The 25327-nt window shown below is 46.0% G+C and overlaps 1 protein-coding gene across 1 annotated transcript; it reads right to left on the bottom strand.

Annotated features, from left to right (window-relative positions):
- Positions 1-12037: 12037 nt before the first annotated feature.
- On the bottom strand, positions 12038-14514 carry LOC307027334 (uncharacterized protein). Its single transcript, XM_079695561.1, has 3 exons — positions 14492-14514; positions 13806-14109; positions 12038-13677 (listed from the first exon to the last, which is right to left on the bottom strand). The coding sequence occupies exons 2-3, from the start codon at positions 14106-14108 to the stop codon at positions 12136-12138; spliced, it is 1845 nt and encodes a 614-aa protein (XP_079551687.1). The 5' UTR covers position 14109; positions 14492-14514; the 3' UTR covers positions 12038-12135.
- Between the last annotated feature and the right edge of the window lie 10813 nt (positions 14515-25327).

The following is a 25327-nucleotide window of genomic DNA, read 5'->3' as shown; positions in this document are numbered from 1 at the left end:
GGTCGCGTGTTCGAATCCATGCTGTGGGAAAAAAAAAATCATTTTCACCCTTTTTCTATGGATCTCCAAAAAGTGAACTTTTACATGTTCTGAGTCTGGAGGAATTCAAGGGGAGTTTTCAGGGGAGTGCGTTCTCTCTAACCAATGAGCTAACTGAAACTAACCAATGAGCTAACTGAAGCTAACCAATGAGCTAACTGATGCTAACCAATGAGCTAACCCAGGCTAACCAATGAGCTAGCCCAGGCTAACCAATGAGCTAACTGAAGCTAACCAATGAGCTAACCGAGGCTAACCAATGAGCTAACTGAGGCTAACCAATGAGCTAACTGATGCTAACCAATGAGCTAACCGAGGCTAACCAATGAGCTAACTGAATCTAACCAGGGCTAAACAATGAGCTAACCGAGGAATGAGCTAACCCAGGCTAACCAATGAGCTAACCGAGGCTAACCAATGAGCTAACTGAAGCTAACCAATGAGCTAACCCAGGCTAACCAATGAGCTAACCGAGGCTAACCAATGAGCTAACTGAAGCTAACCAATGAGCTAACCCAGGCTAACCAATGAGCTAACCCAGGCTAACCAATGAGCTAACCCAGGCTAACCAATGAGCTAACTGAAGCTAACCAATGAGCTAACGCAGGCTAACCATTGAGCTAACCAAGGCTAACCAATGAGCTAACTGAAGCTAACCAATGAGCTAACCCAGGCTAACCAATGAGCTAACTGAGGCTAACCAATGAGCTAACCCAGGCTAACCAATGAGCTAACTGAAGCTAACCAATGAGCTAACTGAGGAATGAGCTAACCCAGGCTAACCAATGAGCTAACTGAGGCTAACCAAAGAGCTAACTGATGCTAACCAGAGAGCTAACTGATGCTAACCAATGAGCTAACCCAGGCTAACCAATGAGCTAACCGAGGCTAACCAATGAGCTAACTGAAGCTAACCAATGAGCTAACCCAGGCTAACCAATGAGCTAACCCAGGCTAACCAATGAGCTAGCCCAGGCTAACCAATGAGCTAACTGAATCTAACCAATGAGCTAACCGAGGCTAACCAATGAGCTAACTGAGGCTAATCAATGAGCTAACTGATGCTAACCAATGAGCTAACTGAGGCTAACCAATGAGCTAACTGAAGCTAACCCAGGCTAACCAATGAGCTAACCGAGGAATGAGCTAACCCAGGCTAACCAATGAGCTAACCGAGGCTAACCAATGAGCTAACTGAAGCTAACCAATGAGCTAACCCAGGCTAACCAATGAGCTAACCATGGCTAACCAATGAGCTAACCGAGGCTAACAAATGAGCTAACTGAGGCTAAACAATGAGCTAACTGATGCTAACCAATGAGCTAACCGAGGCTAACCAATGAGCTAACCGAGGCTAACCAATGAGCTAACTGAAGCTAACCAATGAGCTTACCCAGGCTAACCAATGAGCTAACCCAGGCTAACCAATGAGCTAGCCCAGGCTAACCAATGAGCTAACTGCATCTAACCAATGAGCTAACCGAGGCTAACCAATGAGCTAACTGAGGCTAACCAATGAGCTAACTGATGCTAACCAATGAGCTAACCGAGGCTAACCAATGAGCTAACTGAAGCTAACCCAGGCTAACCAATGAGCTAACCGAGGCTAACCAATGAGCTAATTGAAGCAAACCAATGAGCTAACCCAGGCTAACCAATGAGCTAACCCAGGCTAACCAATGAGCTAACCGAGGCTAACCAATGAGCTAACTGAGGCTAACCAATGAGCTAACCCAGGCTAACCAATGAGCTAACCGAGGCTAACCAATGAGCTAACCCAGGCTAACCAATGAGCTAACTGAAGCTAACCAATGAGCTAACGCAGGCTAACCATTGAGCTAACCGAGGCTAACCAATGAGCTAACTGAAGCTAACCAATGAGCTAACCCAGGCTAACCAATGAGCTAACTGAGGCTAACCAATGAGCTAACCCAGGCTAACCAATGAGCTAACTGAAGCTAACCAATGAGCTAACTGAGGAATGAGCTAACCCAGGCTAACCAATGAGCTAACTGATGCTAACCAGAGAGCTAACTGATGCTAACCAATGAGCTAACCAAGGCTAACCAATGAGCCAACCAAAGCTAACCAATGAGCTAACCCAGGCTAACCAATGAGCTAACCCAGGCTAACCAATGAGCTAACTGGGGCTAAACAATGAGCTAACTGATGCTAACCAATGAGCTAACTGAAGCTAACCCAGGCTAACCCAGGCTAACCAATGAGCTAACTGAAGCTAACAATGAGCTAACTGAGGCTAACCAATGAGCTAACTGATAATAACCAATGTGCTAACCGAGGCTAACCAATGAGCTAACTGAAGCTAACCAATGAGCTAACCCAGGCTAACCGAGGAATGAGCTAACCCAGGCTAACCAATGAGCTAACCGAGGCTAACCAATGAGCTAACTGAAGCTAACCAATGAGCTAACTGAAGCTAACCAATGAGCTAACCAAGGCTAACCAATGAGCTAACTGATGCTAACCAATGAGCTAACTGAGGCTAACCGATGAGCTAACTGATGCTAACCAATGAGCTAATCCAGGCTAACCAATGAGCTAACCCAGGCTAACCAATGAGCTAACCGAGGAATGAGCTAACACAGGCTAACCAATGAGCTAACCAAGGCTAACCAATGAGCTAACTGGAGCTAACCAATGAGCTAACTGAAGCTAACCAATGAGCTAACCGAGGCTAACCAATGAGCTAACTGATGCTAACCAATGAGCTAAGTGAGGCTAACCAATGAGCTAACTGATGCTAACCAATGAGCTAACCCAGGCTAACCAATGAGCTAACCGAGGCTAACCAATGAGCTAACTGAAGCTAACCAATGAGCTAACTGAAGCTAAACAATGAGCTAACTGATGCTAACCAATGAGCTAACCGAGGCTAACCAATGAGCTAACTGAAGCTAACCAATGAGCTAATCCAGGCTAATCAATGAACTAACTGAAGCTAACCAATGAGCTAGCCCAGGCTAATCAATGAACTAACTGAAGCTAACCAATGAGCTAACCAAGGCTAACCAATGAGCTAACCGAGTAACGAGCTAACCCAGGCAAACCAATGAGCTAACCGAGGCTAACCAATGAGCTAACTGAGGCTAACCAATGAGCTAACTGATGCTAACCAATGAGCTAACCCAGGCTAACCAATGAGCTAACCGAGGCTAACCAATGAGCTAAATGAAGCTAACCAATGAGCTAACCCAGGCTAACCAATGAGCTAACCCAGGCTAACCAATGAGCTAGCCCAGGCTAACCAATGAGCTAACTGAATCTAACCAATGAGCTAACCGAGGCTAACCAATGAGCTAACTGAGGCTAATCAATGAGCTAACTGATGCTAACCAATGAGCTAACTGAGGCTAACCAATGAGCTAACTGAAGCTAACCCAGGCTAACCAATGAGCTAACCGAGGAATGAGCTAACCCAGGCTAACCAATGAGCTAACCGAGGCTAACCAATGAGCTAACTGAAGCTAACCAATGAGCTAACTGAAGCTAACCAATGAGCTAACTGATGCTAACCAATGAGCTAACCCAGGCTAACCAATGAGCTAGCCCAGGCTAACCAATGAGCTAACTGAAGCTAACCAATGAGCTAACCGAGGCTAACCAATGAGCTAACTGAGGCTAACCAATGAGCTAACTGATGCTAACCAATGAGCTTACCGAGGCTAACCAATGAGCTAACTGAAGCTAACCAGGGCTAACCAATGAGCTAACCGAGGCTAACCAATGAGCTAACTGAAGCTAACCAATGAGCTAACCCAGGCTAACCAATGAGCTAACTGAGGCTAACCAATGAGCTAACCGAGGCTAACGATTTACACATGCTATGACTCCGGGGGTACTTCCATTCGCTTCGTCTTGATCTGTTGATGTTATTTCATGTCTCGTTTGTCCATTGTGACGGTGGTAAAGCCAGAGAAATGTCCCGGAGATATACTGAGAAATCTTTGGAACAGCATTTTCCTGCGATCACAGCTGTTCACAGCTACGAGGCTGGGACTGCTTCCATTCGCTTCGTCTTGATCTGTAGATGTTATTTCATGTCTCATTTGTTCATTTTGATGGAGAAAAAGTTGTACATTTAGTGAATTCAGAGTGTCTAAGCTGCACAAGCAGGCATGTTTGAGTACTCAGGTCCAGTGGCTCACTGCGTTAACGCTCGCCCCTGGATGCGGTTGGTCGCGTGTTCGAATCCATGCTGTGGCATACTTTTTTTCATTTTCACCCTTTGGATCTCCAAAAAGTGAACTTTTACATTTTCTGAGTCTGGAGGAATTCAAGGGGAGTTTTCAGGGGAGTGCGTTCTCTCTGCCATCTCCTCCCTGTGTGTGCGTTGCTGCATGCAGCAGCTGCGTGTGTGTGTAAACTGCCCCTCCCCCTCGCAAGCAGGCGGGGGAGAGAGAGATCTGTCGTCTCGATTTACACATGCTATGACTCCGGGGGTACTTCCATTCGCTTCGTCTTGATCTGTTGATGTTATTTCATGTCTCGTTTGTCCATTGTGACGGTGGTAAAGCCAGGGAAATGTCCCGGAGATATACTGAGAAATCTTTGTAACAGCATTTTCCTGCGATCACAGTTGTTCACAGCTACGAGGCTGGGACCACTTCCATTCGCTTCGTCTTGATCTGTATATGTTATTTCATGTCTCATTTGTTCATTTTGATGTAAAAAAAGTTGTACATTTAGTGAATTCAGAGTGTCTAAGATGCACAAGCAGGCATGTTTGAGTACTCAAGTCCAGTGGCTCACTGCGTTAACGCTCGCCCCTGGATGCGGTTGGTCGCGTGTTCGAATCCATGCTGTGGCATACTTTTTTTCATTTTCACCCTTTTTCTATGGATCTCCAAAAAGTGAACTTTTACATTTTCTGAGTCTGGAGGAATTCAAGGGGAGTTTTCAGGGGAGTGCGTTCTCTCTGCCATCTCCTCCCTGTGTGTGCGTTGCTGCATGCAGCAGCTGCGTGTGTGTGTAAACTGCCCCTCCCCCTCGCAAGCAGGCGGGGGAGAGAGAGATCTTTCGTCTCGATTTACACATGCTATGACTCCGGGGGTACTTCCATTCGCTTCGTCTTGATCTGTTGATGTTATTTTATGTCTCGTTTGTCCATTGTGACGGTGGTAAAGCCAGGGAAATGTCCCGGAGATATACTGAGAAATCTTTGAAACAGCATTTTCCTGCGATCACAGCTGTTCACAGCTACGAGGCTGGGACCGCTTCCATTCGCTTCGTCTTGATCTGTAGATGTTATTTCATGTATAATTTGTTCATTTTGATGGAGAAAAAGTTGTACATTTAGTGAATTCAGAGTGTCTAAGCTGCACAAGTAGGCATGTTTGAGTACTCAGGTACAGTGGTTCACTGCGTTAACGCTCGCCCCTGGATGCGGTTGGTCGCGTATTCAAATCCATGCTGTGGCATACTTTTTTTCATTTTCACCCTTTTTCTATGGATCTCCAAAAAGTGAACTTTTACATTTTCTGAGTCTGGAGGAATTCAAGGGGAGTTTTCAGGGGAGTGCGTTCTCTCTGCCATCTCCTCCCTGTGTGTGTGTTGCTGCATGCAGCAGCTGCGTGTGTGTGTAAACTGCCCCTCCCCCTCGCAAGCAGGCGGGGGAGAGAGAGATCTGTCGTCTCGATTTACACATGCTATGACTCCGGGGGTACTTCCATTCGCTTCGTCTTGATCTGTTGATGTTATTTCATGTCTCGTTTGTCCATTGTGACGGTGGTAAAGCCAGTGAAAAGTCCCGCAGATATACTGAGAAATCTTTGTAACAGCATTTTCCCGCAATCACAGCTGTTCACAGCTACGAGGCTGGGACCGCTTCCATTCGCTTCGTCTTGATCTGTAGATGTTATTTCATGTCTCATTTGTTCATTTTGATTGAGAAAAAGTTGTACATTTAGTGAATTCAGAGTGTCTAAGATGCACAAGCAGGCATGTTAGAGTACTCAGGTCCAGTGGCTCACTGCGTTAACGCTCGCCCCTGGATGCGGTTGGTCAAGTGTTCGAGTCCATGCTGTGGCATACTTCTTTTCATTTCCACCCTTTTTCTATGGATCTCCAAAAAGTGAACTTTTACATTTTCTGAGTCTGGAGGAATTCAAGGGGAGTTTTCAGGGGAGTGCGTTCTCTCTGCCATCTCCTCACTGTGTGTGCGTTGCTGCATGCAGCAGCTGCGTGTGTGTGTAAACTGCCCCTCCCCCTCGCAAGCAGGCGGGGGAGAGAGAGATCTGTCGTCTCGATTTACACATGCTATGACTCCGGGGGTACTTCCATTCGCTTCGTCTTGATCTGTTGATGTTATTTCATGTCTCGTTTGTCCATTGTGACGGTGGTAAAGCCAGGGAAAAGTCCCGGAGATATACTGAGAAATCTTTGGAACAGCATTTTCCTGCGATTACAGCTGTTCACAGCTACGAGGCTGGGACCGCTTCCATTCACTTCGTCTTGATCTGTAGATGTTATTTCATGTCTCATTTGTTCATTTTGATGGAGAGAAAGTTGTACATTTAGTGAATTCAGAGTGTCTAAGCTGCACAAGTAGGCATGTTTGAGTACTCAGGTCCAGTGGCTCACTGCGTTAACGCTCTCCCCTGGATGCGGTTGGTCGCGTGTTCGAATCCATGCTGTGGGAAAAAAAAAATCATTTTCACCCTTTTTCTATGGATCTCCAAAAAGTGAACTTTTACATGTTCTGAGTCTGGAGGAATTCAAGGGGAGTTTTCAGGGGAGTGCGTTCTCTCTAACCAATGAGCTAACTGAAACTAACCAATGAGCTAACTGAAGCTAACCAATGAGCTAACTGATGCTAACCAATGAGCTAACCCAGGCTAACCAATGAGCTAGCCCAGGCTAACCAATGAGCTAACTGAAGCTAACCAATGAGCTAACCGAGGCTAACCAATGAGCTAACTGAGGCTAACCAATGAGCTAACTGATGCTAACCAATGAGCTAACCGAGGCTAACCAATGAGCTAACTGAATCTAACCAGGGCTAAACAATGAGCTAACCGAGGAATGAGCTAACCCAGGCTAACCAATGAGCTAACCGAGGCTAACCAATGAGCTAACTGAAGCTAACCAATGAGCTAACCCAGGCTAACCAATGAGCTAACCGAGGCTAACCAATGAGCTAACTGAAGCTAACCAATGAGCTAACCCAGGCTAACCAATGAGCTAACCCAGGCTAACCAATGAGCTAACCCAGGCTAACCAATGAGCTAACTGAAGCTAACCAATGAGCTAACGCAGGCTAACCATTGAGCTAACCAAGGCTAACCAATGAGCTAACTGAAGCTAACCAATGAGCTAACCCAGGCTAACCAATGAGCTAACTGAGGCTAACCAATGAGCTAATCCAGGCTAACCAATGAGCTAACCCAGGCTAACCAATGAGCTAACCGAGGAATGAGCTAACACAGGCTAACCAATGAGCTAACCAAGGCTAACCAATGAGCTAACTGGAGCTAACCAATGAGCTAACTGAAGCTAACCAATGAGCTAACCGAGGCTAACCAATGAGCTAACTGATGCTAACCAATGAGCTAAGTGAGGCTAACCAATGAGCTAACTGATGCTAACCAATGAGCTAACCCAGGCTAACCAATGAGCTAACCGAGGCTAACCAATGAGCTAACTGAAGCTAACCAATGAGCTAACTGAAGCTAAACAATGAGCTAACTGATGCTAACCAATGAGCTAACCGAGGCTAACCAATGAGCTAACTGAAGCTAACCAATGAGCTAATCCAGGCTAATCAATGAACTAACTGAAGCTAACCAATGAGCTAGCCCAGGCTAATCAATGAACTAACTGAAGCTAACCAATGAGCTAACCAAGGCTAACCAATGAGCTAACCGAGTAACAAGCTAACCCAGGCAAACCAATGAGCTAACCGAGGCTAACCAATGAGCTAACTGAGGCTAACCAATGAGCTAACTGATGCTAACCAATGAGCTAACCCAGGCTAACCAATGAGCTAACCGAGGCTAACCAATGAGCTAAATGAAGCTAACCAATGAGCTAACCCAGGCTAACCAATGAGCTAACCCAGGCTAACCAATGAGCTAGCCCAGGCTAACCAATGAGCTAACTGAATCTAACCAATGAGCTAACCGAGGCTAACCAATGAGCTAACTGAGGCTAATCAATGAGCTAACTGATGCTAACCAATGAGCTAACTGAGGCTAACCAATGAGCTAACTGAAGCTAACCCAGGCTAACCAATGAGCTAACCGAGGAATGAGCTAACCCAGGCTAACCAATGAGCTAACCGAGGCTAACCAATGAGCTAACTGAAGCTAACCAATGAGCTAACTGAAGCTAACCAATGAGCTAACTGATGCTAACCAATGAGCTAACCCAGGCTAACCAATGAGCTAGCCCAGGCTAACCAATGAGCTAACTGAAGCTAACCAATGAGCTAACCGAGGCTAACCAATGAGCTAACTGAGGCTAACCAATGAGCTAACTGATGCTAACCAATGAGCTTACCGAGGCTAACCAATGAGCTAACTGAAGCTAACCAGGGCTAACCAATGAGCTAACCGAGGCTAACCAATGAGCTAACTGAAGCTAACCAATGAGCTAACCCAGGCTAACCAATGAGCTAACTGAGGCTAACCAATGAGCTAACCGAGGCTAACGATTTACACATGCTATGACTCCGGGGGTACTTCCATTCGCTTCGTCTTGATCTGTTGATGTTATTTCATGTCTCGTTTGTCCATTGTGACGGTGGTAAAGCCAGAGAAATGTCCCGGAGATATACTGAGAAATCTTTGGAACAGCATTTTCCTGCGATCACAGCTGTTCACAGCTACGAGGCTGGGACTGCTTCCATTCGCTTCGTCTTGATCTGTAGATGTTATTTCATGTCTCATTTGTTCATTTTGATGGAGAAAAAGTTGTACATTTAGTGAATTCAGAGTGTCTAAGCTGCACAAGCAGGCATGTTTGAGTACTCAGGTCCAGTGGCTCACTGCGTTAACGCTCGCCCCTGGATGCGGTTGGTCGCGTGTTCGAATCCATGCTGTGGCATACTTTTTTTCATTTTCACCCTTTTTCTATGGATCTCCAAAAAGTGAACTTTTACATTTTCTGAGTCTGGAGGAATTCAAGGGGAGTTTTCAGGGGAGTGCGTTCTCTCTGCCATCTCCTCCCTGTGTGTGCGTTGCTGCATGCAGCAGCTGCGTGTGTGTGTAAACTGCCCCTCCCCCTCGCAAGCAGGCGGGGGAGAGAGAGATATTTCGTCTCGATTTACACATGCTATGACTCCGGGGGTACTTCCATTCGCTTCGTCTTGATCTGTTGATGTTATTTTATGTCTCGTTTGTCCATTGTGACGGTGGTAAAGCCAGGGAAATGTCCCGGAGATATACTGAGAAATCTTTGAAACAGCATTTTCCTGCGATCACAGCTGTTCACAGCTACGAGGCTGGGACCGCTTCCATTCGCTTCGTCTTGATCTGTAGATGTTATTTCATGTATAATTTGTTCATTTTGATGGAGAAAAAGTTGTACATTTAGTGAATTCAGAGTGTCTAAGCTGCACAAGTAGGCATGTTTGAGTACTCAGGTACAGTGGTTCACTGCGTTAACGCTCGCCCCTGGATGCGGTTGGTCGCGTATTCAAATCCATGCTGTGGCATACTTTTTTTCATTTTCACCCTTTTTCTATGGATCTCCAAAAAGTGAACTTTTACATTTTCTGAGTCTGGAGGAATTCAAGGGGAGTTTTCAGGGGAGTGCGTTCTCTCTGCCATCTCCTCCCTGTGTGTGTGTTGCTGCATGCAGCAGCTGCGTGTGTGTGTAAACTGCCCCTCCCCCTCGCAAGCAGGCGGGGGAGAGAGAGATCTGTCGTCTCGATTTACACATGCTATGACTCCGGGGGTACTTCCATTCGCTTCGTCTTGATCTGTTGATGTTATTTCATGTCTCGTTTGTCCATTGTGACTGTGGTAAAGCCAGTGAAAAGTCCCGCAGATATACTGAGAAATCTTTGTAACAGCATTTTCCCGCAATCACAGCTGTTCACAGCTACGAGGCTGGGACCGCTTCCATTCGCTTCGTCTTGATCTGTAGATGTTATTTCATGTCTCATTTGTTCATTTTGATTGAGAAAAAGTTGTACATTTAGTGAATTCAGAGTGTCTAAGATGCACAAGCAGGCATGTTTGAGTAGGGGAGACCAGGGATAGTTGCAACACTTTTGGGGCTTTTCCCCAATAAGTAAAAAAACATTTACAATTGGATAGCCATTTTGCTATATTATGCATTATCAATATGTCAGCTACTGAAACAATGTCTTTAAGATGTTTTTATGGAATAAGTACAGGTTGGAAATCAATCAATCAATCAATGTTTATTTATATAGCCCAATATCACAAATGTTACATTTGTCTCAGTGGACTTCACAGTTTGTACAGAATATCAGTATGACAATACGACACCCTCTGTCCTTAGACCCTCACATCGTACAAGGAAAAACTTCCAGAGAAAACCCCACAGTTTAAAGGGAAAAATGGGAGAAACCTCAGGGAGAGCAACAGAGGAGGGATCCCTCTCCCAGGACGGACAGACGTGCAATAGATGCCGTGTGTAAATTGAAAAGATAATACATTTGCAACATAGGTAGTCCAAATGTTTTGAAATGCATGTCTGTATAATAAGAAGATGAATCCACGAGGATATCCATCCAGGACTTATGATCCAGGACCGCAGCCACGACTCAAGATCCAGGACTCGCAATCCATGACACAGGACCGCAGGATCATCCATGACTCCGGATCCCGACGTATATAGACACCAAAAAGAAAGAAATTTGGGGAAGCTGGGTTAATCGGAACATGAGAGTACACAGGTATAGACAGAGAGAAGGAAGAAGTAAGATGTCCCCCGACAAACTAAGCCTATATCAGCAAAACTAGGGGCTGAATCTAATCAGCCCTAACTATAAGCTTTATCAAAAAGGAAAGTCTTAAGCGCACTCTTAAAAACGGATAGGGTGTCTGCCGTCCGAACACAAACTGGAAGCTGATTCCACAAAAGTGGAGCTTGATAAGAAAAGGCTCTGGCTCCCATTGTACTTTTAGAGACTCTAGTAACAACCAACAACCCTGCATTCTTGGAACGCAATGCCCTAGTAGGACAATAGGGTATAATGAGTTCTTTAAGGTAAGATGGCGCCTGCCCATTAAGGGCTTTGTAGGCGAGAAGAAGAATTTTAAATTCTATCCTGTGTTCTATAGGGAGCCAGTGTAAGGCAGCCAGAACAGGAGTAATGTGGTCCCTTTTCCTAACTCTGGTTAGTACACGAGCTGCAGCATTTTGAATCAGCTGAAGCGACTTGACTGACTTCTTGGTACACCCTGATAATAAGGAGTTACAATAATCCAGCCTTGAAGTAACAAATGCATGGACTAGTTTCTCTGCATCGTTTTGAGGCAAGATATGCCTGATTTTTGCAATGTTACGTAGATGGAAGTAGGCGGTCCTTGAAATTGATTTTATGTGGGCGTTAAAGGATAAATCCTGATCAAATATAACACCAAGATTCCTTACAGCCTCACTGGAGGCCAAATTAATGCCATCCATAGTTAATATATCTTTAGATAATTTGTTTCGTAGATTCTTCGGGCCAAGTACAATAACTTCAGTTTTGGTCGTGTTTAACATCAAAAAATTTAAGGTCATCCACGTTTTTAAGTCCTTGAGGCAGTCTTGAATTTTATTTAGATGATTAATTTCATCAGGCTTGATTGATAAATATAGTTGAGTATCATCCGCATAACAATGAAAGTTTACAGAATGATTCCTTATAATATTGAAAATGTATTTTTTAAAAAAAACTCAACTGTTACAACCGTCCTTGTGTACAGGGACAGTTGTAACCCATGCAGGCACAGTTGTAACATCTTAATAACGGTTACCCTTCTTCACACTATATGACAAAAAAATAGGGAAAGCTGTCAAATTCTAAGGCAACAAGATTTTAATGGGATTTCACACATCCTCCAACAAACAATGAAAAATGAACAGAACTTGAACAGAACTTAAAACAGAACACCAGAATTAATCAGATTCACAGTTGTGGCAGGTGTAAAAGGCACTTCCATCTGTGCAGTCCTTGTGTGCCCAGGCTTTACAGGAGCAACACTGCAGCCACATCTCCTTGGACCTGGAGTAGCTCTCCAGGCACACAATGCAGTATTGGGCCTCATCTTCATCAGATGAGGCCTGCATCTTCTGCTTCTTGTTGGGTATGGTTTTTTGGCCGAAATTGATTTTTGTCTTCGCTTTAGACTTCTTTGCGTTAGATCTTTTTTTCTCAGCCTTGAGTTGATCTTTCATCGGAGTGTCTGTGAGGACAGCGGTTTCTCTTCTTTTTCTCCCCTTTGTGGTCTGCTTCCTTGGTCCAGCTTTTGGATGTGGACGGATGGACAAGGGTGAGAAAGGCGTTGCAGAGGATGATGTCCCAGGCTCCACACATGGCCTGACAGGGGAGGAGGCTGCGAGTAGAGGAGAGGAGGCTGTGAGTGGAGGAGAGGAGGCTGCGAGTGGAGGAGAGGAGGCTGCGAGTGGAGGAGAGGAGGCTGCGAGTGTAAGAGAGGAGGCTGCGAGTGGAGGAGAGGATGCCACAGTTGGTGTTGGAGCTGCACTGGTAGAAGGTTCTGGTGGTGGGCGGTCTGTGACTTGGGATGGAGCAAAGTCGATATCATTGAAAATGTCTCTATTAAAAGGCCAAATTCCAGTGCACGCGAACCCTGCCTGGATATTTGATGGCGTTGCAGCCAGAGGAAGGGCACTTTTCACAATGCCCGGCAGATCGTAAATGGTCATTGTGGTTCCTGGATGAGTCTTCATCCAATTGTCACAGCGGCTGTTGATGTGCCTCTTCAGTGGCCCATATACAGTGCGATCTAAGGGCTGTAGTTTGTGAGAACAGTGGGGAGGAAAAGAGAGGAGGATGATCCCATGGCTCCTGCAAAAATTAATCCCCTCCACAGAAAGGTGGGAGGAGTGATTGTCCAGAATCAGCAGCACCTTTGACTCCTGTGAGCTCTTGGTATGGCTCTGGAAGTGCTTGAGGAAGACCAAAAAGTCTTCCTCTTGCATCCACCCAGACCCATTTGCTCTGCCAATACAGCCAGGAGGGCCATTGCTGGTGAAGAAGAGATGAAACTTCTTCCGGGGGAATATCATCATTGGGGGGATGGAATTCCCCAATGCATTTACAGCACATGCAAGTGTGACGAGAGTGCCCCGCTCTGCAGATGTCACACTGCCGACTTGTTTCGTCCCTTTTCTGGCAACAATCTTCCCAGGGTTTTGGACAGTTGTGACTCCGGTTTCGTCCATATTCCAAATTTCCTGTGTGACAAACTCATGCTTCGTCAGGACTGCAGACAGGTTGTCAAAAAACTTTTTCACATTTGTTCGGTTGAAGCTTGTAGCCCGTGAGAGACTGGTAGCCTGAGGTCTGCGTATGGAGAGGGTAGGGTGCCGCTTCAAAAACGATGTGAGCCAGTCAGCTCCGGCCATCTCTTTCTCTGCCCAGGTTTGAGGGAAGTTGCAGTTGTAGTTCTTTGCCAATTCATAGGCAAACTTCCGCACCTAAAATGAATATACATTGGAAAATATTTCACTTGTCTGTTCACTATAGGCCTCAATATATTTGATCACTTACTTTTATTTTGTTCAGTAGCCTATAGATAGCCTATTCTACCTTAATTATGACCTACCTCCTTTGAGCTGAGACCATAATATAGATCAGCTGCCTCCATCAGGTAGTCTCTCAATAGCATCTCCTGCTCTGTTGAGAACACCTTCTTTGGAGTCCAGTAGCCTACTCTTGGGGGTGTGTGTGATCCCTGACTCTCCAACCTCAGCCTCTTCTTATGGAACCGGTACAGGGTGACATGGCATATATCCAGGGACTTTGCCACTTCCCTGAATGATTTGCCCTCCTGAACTTCACCTGAGGCCACCTGCAGCAGAGCAAGTGGCACTCCCCTGTCGGTCTTCCTCTGTCTGATACTTGGCATACTGTAAACACACACACACACTTTATGCCTACTGTACAGTATTTAATTCTGTTTATTTTTACAGGGACAATGCACACCAATCAATGCTTGAATGAACAATTGATCATTCAAGCAAATGAGCCATCATTGTAAATGTGCCATGTTACAACCGTCCCGTTACAACCGTCCCAGAACCACCAGTCTTGCTTCACCCCCTGTGAACCTGCCTGATTGCTAGCTTGACCCATATTTAGCTAGCTATATTTGTAGCTTACAAAACAGTTATTCTAATAATACTAGTTTGGATTCCTAGACATTTTGAACTCAAGACAGTATCCAAAAAATACCTCATATCATTTTAGTTAATATTTGACCTCAGAAACACACTTTTGCTGATAACTTACGTGAGATATTCAAACGTGGCTCCTTTTTATTTTGGCGATCTTACCATCTAACTGCGCATGTGCAGAGTGAGTGTCATCACTCTAGCTTGTTTATGATTGGAGATATTGAGGGTGTTACAACCAACCCGTGTTTCAACTGTACCGGGTCTCCCCTACTCAGGTCCAGTGGCTCACTGCGTTAACGCTCGCCCCTGGATGCGGTTGGTCGCGTGTTCAAATCCATGCTGTGGCATACTTTTTTTCATTTTCACCCTTTTTCTATGGATCTCCAAAAAGTGAACTTTTACATTTTCTGAGTCTGGAGGAATTCAAGGGGAGTTTTCAGGGGAGTGCGTTCTCTCTGCCATCTCCTCCCTGTGTGTGCGTTGCTGCATGCAGCAGCTGCGTGTGTGTGTAAACTGCCCCTCCCCCTCGCAAGCAGGCGGGGAGAGAGAGATATTTCGTCTCGATTTACACATGCTATGACTCCGGGGGTACTTCCATTCGCTTCGTCTTGATCTGTTGATGTTATTTCATGTCTCGTTTGTCCATTGTGACGGTGGTAAAGCCAGGGAAATGTCCCGGAGATATACTGAGAAATCTTTGTAACAGCATTTTCCTGCGATCACAGCTGTTCACAGCTACGAGGCTGGGAATGCTTCTATTCGCTTCGTCTTGATCTGTAGATGTTATTTCATGTCTCATTTGTTCATTTTGATGGAGAAAAAGTTGTACATTTAGTGAATTCAGAGTGTCTAAGCTGCACAAGCAGGCATGTTAGAGTACTCAGGTCCAGTGGCTCACTGCGTTAACGCTCGCCCCTGGATGCGGTTGGTCGTGTGTTCGAATCCATGCTGTGGCAAAAAAAAAATCATTTTCACCCTTTTTCTATGGATCTCCAAAAAGTGAACTTTTACCTTTTCTGAGTCTGGAGGAATTCAAGGGGAGTTTTCAGGGGAGTTGGTTCTCTCTGCCATCTCCTCCCTGTGTGTGCGTTGCTGCATGCAGCAGCTGCGTGTGTGTGTGTAAACTGCCCCTCCCTCTCGCAAGCAGGCGGGGGAGAGAGAGATATTTCGTCTCGATTTACACATGCTATGACTCCGGGGGTACTTCCATTCGCTTCGTCTTGATCTGTTGATGTTATTTCATGTCTCGTTTGTCCATTGTGACGGTGGTAAAGCCAGGGAAATGTCCCGGAGATATACTGAGAAATCTTTGGAACAGCATTTTCCTGCGATCACAGCTGTTCACAGCTACGAGGCTGGGACCACTTTCATTCGCTTCGTCTTGATCTGTATATGTTATTTAATGTCTCATTTGTTCATTTTGATGGAAAAAAAGTTGTACATTTAGTGAATTCAGAGTTTCTAAGCTGCACAAGTAGGCATGTTTGAGTACTCAGGTCCAGTGGCTCACTGCGTTAACACTCGCCCCTGGATGCGGTTGGTCGCGTGTTCGAATCCATGCTGTGGCAAAAAAAATATCATTTTCACCCTTTTTCTATGGATCTCCAAAAAGTGAACTTTTACATTTTCTGAGTCTGGAGGAATTCAAGGGGAGTTTTCAGGGGAGTGCGTTCTCTCTGCCATCTCCTCCCTGTGTGTGCGTTGCTGCATGCAGCAGCTGCGTGTGTGTGTAAACTGCCCCTCCCCCTCGCAAGCAGGCGGGGGAGAGAGAGATCTTTCGTCTCGATTTACACATGCTATGACTCCGGGGGTACTTCCATTCGCTTCGTCTTGATCTGTTGATGTTATTTCATGTCTCGTTTGTCCATTGTGACGGTGGTAAAGCCAGGGAAATGTCCCGGAGATATACTGAGAAATCTTTGGAACAGCATTTTCCTGCGATCACAGCTGTTCTTAGCTACGAGGCTGGGACCGCTTCCATTCGCTTCGTCTTGATCTGTAGATGTTATTTCATGTCTCATTTGTTCATTTTGATTGAGAAAAAGTTGTACATTTAGTGAATTCAGAGTGTCTAAGATGCACAAGCAGGCATGTTTGAGTACTCAGGTCCAGTGGCTCACTGCGTTAACGCTCGCCCCTGGATGCGGTTGGTCTCGTGTTCGAATCCATGCTGTGGCAAAAAAAAAATCATTTTCACCCTTTTTCTATGGATCTCCAAAAAGTGAACTTTTACATTTTCTGAGTCTGGAGGAATTCAAGGGGAGTTTTCAGGGGAGTGCGTTCTCTCTGCCATCTCCTCCCTGTGTGTGCGTTGCTGCATGCAGCAGCTGCGTGTGTGTGTAAACTGCCCCTCCCCCTCGCAAGCAGGCGGGGGAGAGAGAGATCTTTCGTCTCGATTTGCACATGCTATGACTCCGGGGGTACTTCCATTCGCTTCGTCTTGATCTGTTGATGTTATTTTATGTCTCGTTTGTCCATTGTGACGGTGGTAAAGCCAGGGAAATGTCCCGGAGATATACTGAGAAATCTTTGAAACAGCATTTTCCTGCGATCACAGCTGTTCACAGCTACGAGGCTGGGACCGCTTCCATTCGCTTGGTCTTGATCTGTAGATGTTATTTCATGTATAATTTGTTCATTTTGATGGAGAAAAAGTTGTACATTTAGTGAATTCAGAGTGTCTAAGATGCACAAGCAGGCATGTTTGAGTACTCAGGTCCAGTGGCTCACTGCGTTAACGCTCGCCCCTGGATGCGGTTGGTCTCGTGTTCGAATCCATGCTGAGGCATACTTTTTTTCATTTTCACCTTTTTCTATGGATCTCCAAAAAGTGAACTTTTACATTTTCTGAGTCTGGAGGAATTCAAGGGGAGTTTTCAGGGGAGTGCGTTCTCTCTGCCATCTCCTCCCTGTGTGTGCGTTGCTGCATGCAGCAGCTGCGTGTGTGTGTAAACTGCCCCTCCCCCTCGCAAGCAGGCAGGGGAGAGAGAGATATTTCGTCTCGATTTACACATGCTATGACTCCGGGGGTACTTCCATTCGCTTCGTCTTGATCTGTTGATGTTATTTCATGTCTCGTTTGTCCATTGTGACGGTGGTAAAGCCAGGGAAACGTCCCGGAGATATACTGAGAAATCTTTGTAACAGCATTTTCCTGCAATCACAGCTGTTCACAGCTACGAGGCTGGGACCGCTTCTATTCGCTTCGTCTTGATCTGTAGATGTTATTTCATGTCTCATTTGTTCATTTTGATGGAGAAAAAGTTGTACATTTAGTGAATTCAGAGTGTCTAAGCTGCACAAGCAGGCATGTTAGAGTACTCAGGTCCAGTGGCTCACTGCGTTAACGCTCGCCCCTGGATGCGGTTGGTCTCGTGTTCGAATCCATGCTGTGGCAAAAAAAAAATCATTTTCACCCTTTTTCTATGGATCTCCAAAAAGTGAACTTTTACATTTTCTGAGTCTGGAGGAATTCAAGGGGAGTTTTCAGGGGAGTGCGTTCTCTCTGCCATCTCCTCCCTGTGTGTGCGTTGCTGCATGCAGCAGCTGCGTGTGTGTGTAAACTGCCCCTCCCCCTCGCAAGCAGGCGGGGGAGAGAGAGATCTTTCGTCTCGATTTACACATGCTATGACTCCGGGGGTACTTCCATTCGCTTCGTCTTGATCTGTTGATGTTATTTCATGTCTCGTTTGTCCATTGTGACGGTGGTAAAGCCAGGGAAATGTCCCGGAGATATACTGAGAAATCTTTGTAACAGTATTTTCCTGCGATCACAGCTGTTCACAGCTACGAGACTGGGACCGCTTCTATTCGCTTCGTCTTGATCTGTAGATGTTATTTCATGTCTCATTTGTTCATTTTGATGGAGAAAAAGTTGTACATTTAGTGAATTCAGAGTGTCTAAGCTGCACAAGCAGGCATGTTAGAGTACTCAGGTCCAGTGGCTCACTGCGTTAACGCTCGCCCCTGGATGCGGTTGGTCGCGTGTTCGAATCCATGCTGTGGCATACTTTTTTTCATTTTCACCCTTTTTCTATGGATCTCCAAAAAGTGAACTTTTACATTTTCTGAGTCTGGAGGAATTCAAGGGGAGTTTTCAGGGGAGTGCGTTCTCTCTGCCATCTCCTCCCTGTGTGTGCGTTGCTGCATGCAGCAGCTGCGTGTGTGTGTAAACTGCCCCTCCCCCTCGCAAGCAGGCGGGGGAGAGAGAGATCTTTCGTCTCGATTTACACATGCTATGACTCCGGGGGTACTTCCATTCGCTTCGTCTTGATCTGTTGATGTTATTTCATGTCTCGTTTGTCCATTGTGACGGTGGTAAAGCCAGGGAAATGTCCCGGAGATATACTGAGAAATCTTTGAAACAGCATTTTCCTGCGATCACAGCTGTTCACAGCTACGAGGCTGGGACCACTTCCATTCGCTTCGTCTTGATCTGTAGATGTTATTTCATGTATAATTTGTTCATTTTGATGGAGAAAAAGTTGTACATTTAGTGAATTCAGAGTGTCTAAGCTGCACAAGTAGGCATGTTTGAGTACTCAGGTCCAGTGGCTCACTGCGTTAACGCTCGCCCCTGGATGCGGTTGGTCGCGTGTTCAAATCCATGCTGTGGCATACTTTTTTTCATTTTCACCCTTTTTCTATGGATCTCCAAAAAGTGAACTTTTACATTTTCTGAGTCTGGAGGAATTCAAGGGGAGTTTTCAGGGGAGTGCGTTCTCTCTGCCATCTCCTCCCTGTGTGTGCGTTGCTGCATGCAGCAGCTGCGTGTGTGTGTAAACTGCCCCTCCCCCTCGCAAGCAGGCGGGGGAGAGAGAGATCTTTCGTCTCGATTTACACATGCTATGACTCCGGGGGTACTTCCATTCGCTTCGTCTTGATCTGTTGATGTTATTTCATGTCTCGTTTGTCCATTGTGACGGTGGTAAAGCCAGGGAAATGTCCCGGAGATATACTGAGAAATCTTTGTAACAGCATTTTCCTGCGATCACAGCTGTTCACAGCTACGAGGCTGGGACCGCTTCTATTCGCTTCGTCTTGATCTGTAGATGTTATTTCATGTCTCATTTGTTCATTTTGTTGTAGAAAAAGTTGTACATTTAGTGAATTCAGAGTGTCTAAGCTGCACAAGCAGGCTTGTTAGAGTACTCAGGTCCAGTGGCTCACTGCGTTAACGCTCGCCCCTGGATGCGGTTGGTCAAGTGTTCGAGTCCATGCTGTGGCATACTTCTTTTCATTTCCACCCTTTTTCTATGGATCTCCAAAAAGTGAACTTTTACATTTTCTGAGTCTGGAGGAATTCAAGGGGAGTTTTCAGGGGAGTGCGTTCTCTCTGCCATCTCCTCACTGTGTGTGCGTTGCTGCATGCAGCAGCTGCGTGTGTGTGTAAACTGCCCCTCCCCCTCGCAAGCAGGCGGGGGAGAGAGAGATCTGTCGTCTCGATTTACACATGCTATGACTCCGGGGGTACTTCCATTCGCTTCGTCTTGATCTGTTGATGTTATTTCATGTCTCGTTTGTCCATTGTGACGGTGGTAAAGCCAGGGAAAAGTCCCGGAGATATACTGAGAAATCTTTGGAACAGCATTTTCCTGCGATCACAGCTGTTCACAGCTACGAGGCTGGGACCGCTTCCATTCACTTCGTCTTGATCTGTAGATGTTATTTCATGTCTCATTTGTTCATTTTGATGGAGAGAAAGTTGTACATTTAGTGAATTCAGAGTGTCTAAGCTGCACAAGTAGGCATGTTTGAGTACTCAGGTCCAGTGGCTCACTGCGTTAACGCTCGCCCCTGGATGCCGTTGGTCGCGTGTTCGAATCCATGCTGTGGCATACTTTTTTTCATTTTCACCCTTTTTCTATGGATCTCCAAAAAGTGAACTTTTACATTTTCTGAGTCTGGAGGAATTCAAGGGGAGTTTTCAGGGGAGTGCGTTCTCTCTGCCATCTCCTCACTGTGTGTGCGTTGCTGCATGCAGCAGCTGCGTGTGTGTGTAAACTGCCCCTCCCCCTCGCAAGCAGGCGGGGGAGAGAGAGATCTGTCGTCTCGATTTAAACATGCTATGACTCCGGGGGTACTTCCATTCGCTTCGTCTTGATCTGTTGATGTTATTTCATGTCTCGTTTGTCCATTGTGACGGTGGTAAAGCCAGGGAAAAGTCCCGGAGATATACTGAGAAATCTTTGGAACAGCATTTTCCTGCGATCACAGCTGTTCACAGCTACGAGGCTGGGACCGCTTCCATTCACTTCGTCTTGATCTGTAGATGTTATTTCATGTCTCATTTGTTCATTTTGATGGAGAGAAAGTTGTACATTTAGTGAATTCAGAGTGTCTAAGCTGCACAAGTAGGCATGTTTGAGTACTCAGGTCCAGTGGCTCACTGCGTTAACGCTCGCCCCTGGATGCCGTTGGTCGCGTGTTCGAATCCATGCTGTGGCATACTTTTTTTCATTTTCACCCTTTTTCTATGGATCTCCAAAAAGTGAACTTTTACATTTTCTGAGTCTGGAGGAATTCAAGGGGAGTTTTCAGGGGAGTGCGTTCTCTCTGCCATCTCCTCCCTGTGTGTGCGTTGCTGCATGCAGCAGCTGTGTGTGTGTGTAAACTGCCCCTCCCCCTCGCAAGCAGGCGGGGGAGAGAGAGATCTTTCGTCTCAATTTACACATGCTATGACTCCGGGGGTACTTCCATTCGCTTCGTCTTGATCTGTTTATGTTATTTCATGTCTCGTTTGTCCATTGTGACGGTGGTAAAGCCAGGGAAATGTCCCGGAGATATACTGAGAAATCTTTGTAACAGAATTTTCCTGCGATCACAGCTGTTCACAGCTACGAGGCTGGGACCACTTCCATTCGCTTCGTCTTGATCTGTAGATGTTATTTCATGTCTCATTTGTTCATTTTGATGGAAAAGAAGTTGTACATTTAGTGAATTCAGAGTTTCTAAGCTGCACAAGTAGGCATGTTTGAATTCTCAGGTCCAGTGGCTCACTGCGTTAACGCTCTCCCCTTGATGCGGATGGTCGTGTGTTCGAATCCATGCTGTGGCAAAAAAAAAATCATTTTCACCCTTTTTCTATTGATCTCCAAAATGTGAAGTTTTACATTTTCTGAGTCTGGAGGAATTCAAGGGGAGTTTTCAGGGGAGTGCGTTCTCTCTGCCATCTCCTCCCTGTGTGTGCGTTGCTGCATGCAGCAGCTGCGTGTGTGTGTAAACTGCCCCTCCCCCTCGCAAGCAGGCGGGGGAGAGAGAGATCTTTCGTCTCGATTTACACATGCTATGACTCCGGGGGTACTTCCATTCGCTTCGTCTTGATCTGTTGATGTTATTTCATGTCTCGTTTGTCCATTGTGACGGTGGTAAAGCCAGGGAAATGTCCCGGAGATATACTGAGAAATCTTTGAAACAGCATTTTCCTGCGATCACAGCTGTTCACAGCTACGAGGCTGGGACCGCTTCCATTCGCTTCGTCTTGATCTGTAGATGTTATTTCATGTATAATTTGTTCATTTTGATGGAGAATAAGTTGTACATTTAGTGAATTCAGAGTGTCTAAGCTGCACAAGTAGGCATGTTTGAGTACTCAGGTCCAGTGGCTCACTGCGTTAACGCTCGCCCCTGGATGCGGTTGGTCGCGTGTTCAAATCCACGCTGTGGCATACTTTTTTTCATTTTCACCCTTTTTCTATGGATCTCCAAATAGTGAACTTTTACATTTTCTGAGTCTGGAGGAATTCAAGGGGAGTTTTCAGGGGAGTGCGTTCTCTCTGCCATCTCCTCCCTGTGTGTGCGTTGCTGCATGCAGCAGCTGCGTGTGTGTGTAAACTGCCCCTCCCCCTCGCAAGCAGGCGGGGGAGAGAGAGATCTTTCGTCTCGATTTACACATGCTATGACTCCGGGGGTACTTCCATTCGCTTCGTCTTGATCTGTTGATGTTATTCCATGTCTCGTTTGTCCATTGTGACGGTGGTAAAGCCAGGGAAAAGTCCCGGAGATATACTGAGAAATCTTTGTAACAGCATTTTCCTGCAATCACAGCTGTTCACAGCTACGAGGCTGGGACCGCTTCCATTCGCTTCGTCTTGATCTGTAGATGTTATTTCATGTATAATTTGTTCATTTTGATGGAGAAAAAGTTGTACATTTAGTGAATTCAGAGTGTCTAAGCTGCACAAGTAGGCATGTTTGAGTACTCAGGTCCAGTGGCTCACTGCGTTAACGCTCTCCCCTTGATGCGGATGGTCGTGTATTCGAATCCATGCTGTGGCAAAAAAAAAATCATTTTCACCCTTTTTCTATTGATCTCCAAAAAGTGAAGTTTTACATTTTCTGAGTCTGGAGGAATTCAAGGGGAGTTTTCAGGGGAGTGCGTTCTCTCTGCCATCTCCTCCCTGTGTGTGCGTTGCTGCATGCAGCAGCTGCGTGTGTGTGTAAACTGCCCCTCCCCCTCGCAAGCAGGCGGGGGAGAGAGAGATCTGTCGTCTCGATTTACACATGCTATGACTCCGGGGGTACTTCCATTCGCTTCGTCTTGATCTGTTGATGTTATTTCATGTCTCGTTTGTCCATTGTGACGGTGGTAAAGCCAGGGAAAAGTCCCGGAGATATACTGAGAAATCTTTGTAACAGCATTTTCCTGCAATCACAGCTGTTCACAGCTACGAGGCTGGGACCGCTTCCATTCGCTTCGTCTTGATCTGTAGATGTTATTTCATGTCTCATTTGTTCATTTTGATTGAGAAAAAGTTGTACATTTAGTGAATTCAGAGTGTCTAAGATGCACAAGCAGGCATGTTTGAGTACTCAGGTCCAGTGGCTCACTGCGTTAACGCTCGCCCCTGGATGCGGTTGGTCGCGTGTTCGAATCCATGCTGTGGCATACTTTTTTTCATTTTCACCCTTTTTGTATGGATCTCCAAAAAGTGAACTTTTACATTTTCTGAGTCTGGAGGAATTCAAGGGGAGTTTTCAGGGGAGTGCGTTCTCTCTGCCATCTCCTCCCTGTGTGTGCGTTGCTGCATGCAGCAGCTGCATGTGTGTGTAAACTGCCCCTCCCCCTCGCAAGCAGGCGGGGGAGAGAGAGATCTTTCGTCTCGATTTACACATGCTATGACTCCGGGGGTACTTCCATTCGCTTTCATCTTGATCTGTTGATGTTATTTCATGTCTCGTTTGTCCATTTGGACGGTGGTAAAGCCAGGGAAATATCCCGGAGATATACTGATAAATCTTTATAACAGCATTTTCCTGCGATCACAGCTGTTCACAGCTACGAGGCTGGGACCGCTTCCATTCGCTTCGTCTTGATCTGTAGATGTTATTTCATGTCTCATTTGTTCATTTTGATTGAGAAAAAGTTGTACATTTAGTGAATTCAGAGTGTCTAAGCTGCACAAGCAGGCATGTTAGAGTACTCAGGTCCAGTGGCTCACTGCGTTAACGCTCGCCCCTGGATGCGGTTGGTCGCGTGTTCGAATCCATGCTGTGGCATACTTTTTTTCATTTTCACCCTTTTTCTATGGATCTCCAAAAAGTGAACTTTTACATTTTCTGAGTCTGGAGGAATTCAAGGGGAGTTTTCAGGGGAGTGGGTTCTCTCGGCCATCTCCTCCCTGTGTGTGCGTTGCTGCATGCAGCAGCTGCGTGTGTGTGTAAACTGCCCCTCCCCCTCGCAAGCAGGCGGGGGAGAGAGAGATATTTCGTCTCGATTTACACATGCTATGACTCCGGGGGTACTTCCATTCGCTTCGTCTTGATCTGTTGATGTTATTTCATGTCTCGTTTGTCCATTGTGACGGTGGTAAAGCCAGGGAAATGTCCCGGAGATATACTGAGAAATCTTTGTAACAGCATTTTCCTGCGATCACAGCTGTTCTTAGCTACGAGGCTGGGACCGCTTCCATTCGCTTCGTCTTGACCTGTAGATGTTATTTCATGTCTCATTTGTTCATTTTGATGGAGAAAAAGTTGTACATTTAGTGAATTCAGAGTGTCTAAGCTGCACAAGCAGGCATGTTTGAGTACTCAGGTCCAGTGGCTCACTGCGTTAACGCTTGCCCCTGGATGCGGTTGGTCGCGTGTTCAAATCCACGCTGTGGCATACTTTTTTTCATTTTCACCCTTTTTCTATGGATCTCCAAAAAGTGAACTTTTACATTTTCTGAGTCTGGAGGAATTCAAGGGGAGTTTTCAGGGGAGTGCGTTCTCTCTGCCATCTCCTCCCTGTGTGTGCGTTGCTGCATGCAGCAGCTGCGTGTGTGTGTAAACTGCCCCTCCCCCTCGCAAGCAGGCGGGGGAGAGAGAGATCTTTCGTCTCGATTTACACATGCTATGACTCCGGGGGTACTTTCATTCGCTTCGTCTTGATCTGTTGATGTTATTCCATGTCTCGTTTGTCCATTGTGACGGTGGTAAAGCCAGGGAAAAGTCCCGGAGATATACTGAGAAATCTTTGTAACAGCATTTTCCTGCAATCACAGCTGTTCACAGCTACGAGGCTGGGACCGCTTCCATTCGCTTCGTCTTGATCTGTAGATGTTATTTCATGTATAATTTGTTCATTTTGATGGAGAAAAAGTTGTACATTTAGTGAATTCAGAGTGTCTAAGCTGCACAAGCAGGCATGTTAGAGTACTCAGGTCCAGTGGCTCACTGCGTTAACGCTCGCCCCTGGATGCGGTTGGTCGCGTGTTCGAATCCATGCTGTGGCATACTTTTTTTCATTTTCACCCTTTTTGTATGGATCTCCAAAAAGTGAACTTTTACATTTTCTGAGTCTGGAGGAATTCAAGGGGAGTTTTCAGGGGAGTGCGTTCTCTCTGCCATCTCCTCCCTGTGTGTGCGTTGCTGCATGCAGCAGCTGCGTGTGTGTGTAAACTGCCCCTCCCCCTCGCAAGCAGGCGGGGGAGAGAGAGATCTGTCGTCTCGATTTACACATGCTATG

The sequence above is a fragment of the Notothenia rossii genome (genome assembly GCF_949606895.1).
Source record: "Notothenia rossii genome assembly, contig: scaffold_23, whole genome shotgun sequence".
In the NCBI taxonomy this organism is placed as follows: Eukaryota; Metazoa; Chordata; class Actinopteri; order Perciformes; family Nototheniidae; genus Notothenia; species Notothenia rossii.
The sequence above is the reverse complement of the archived record's forward strand: the minus strand, read 5'-3'. Positions and strand labels throughout refer to the sequence as shown.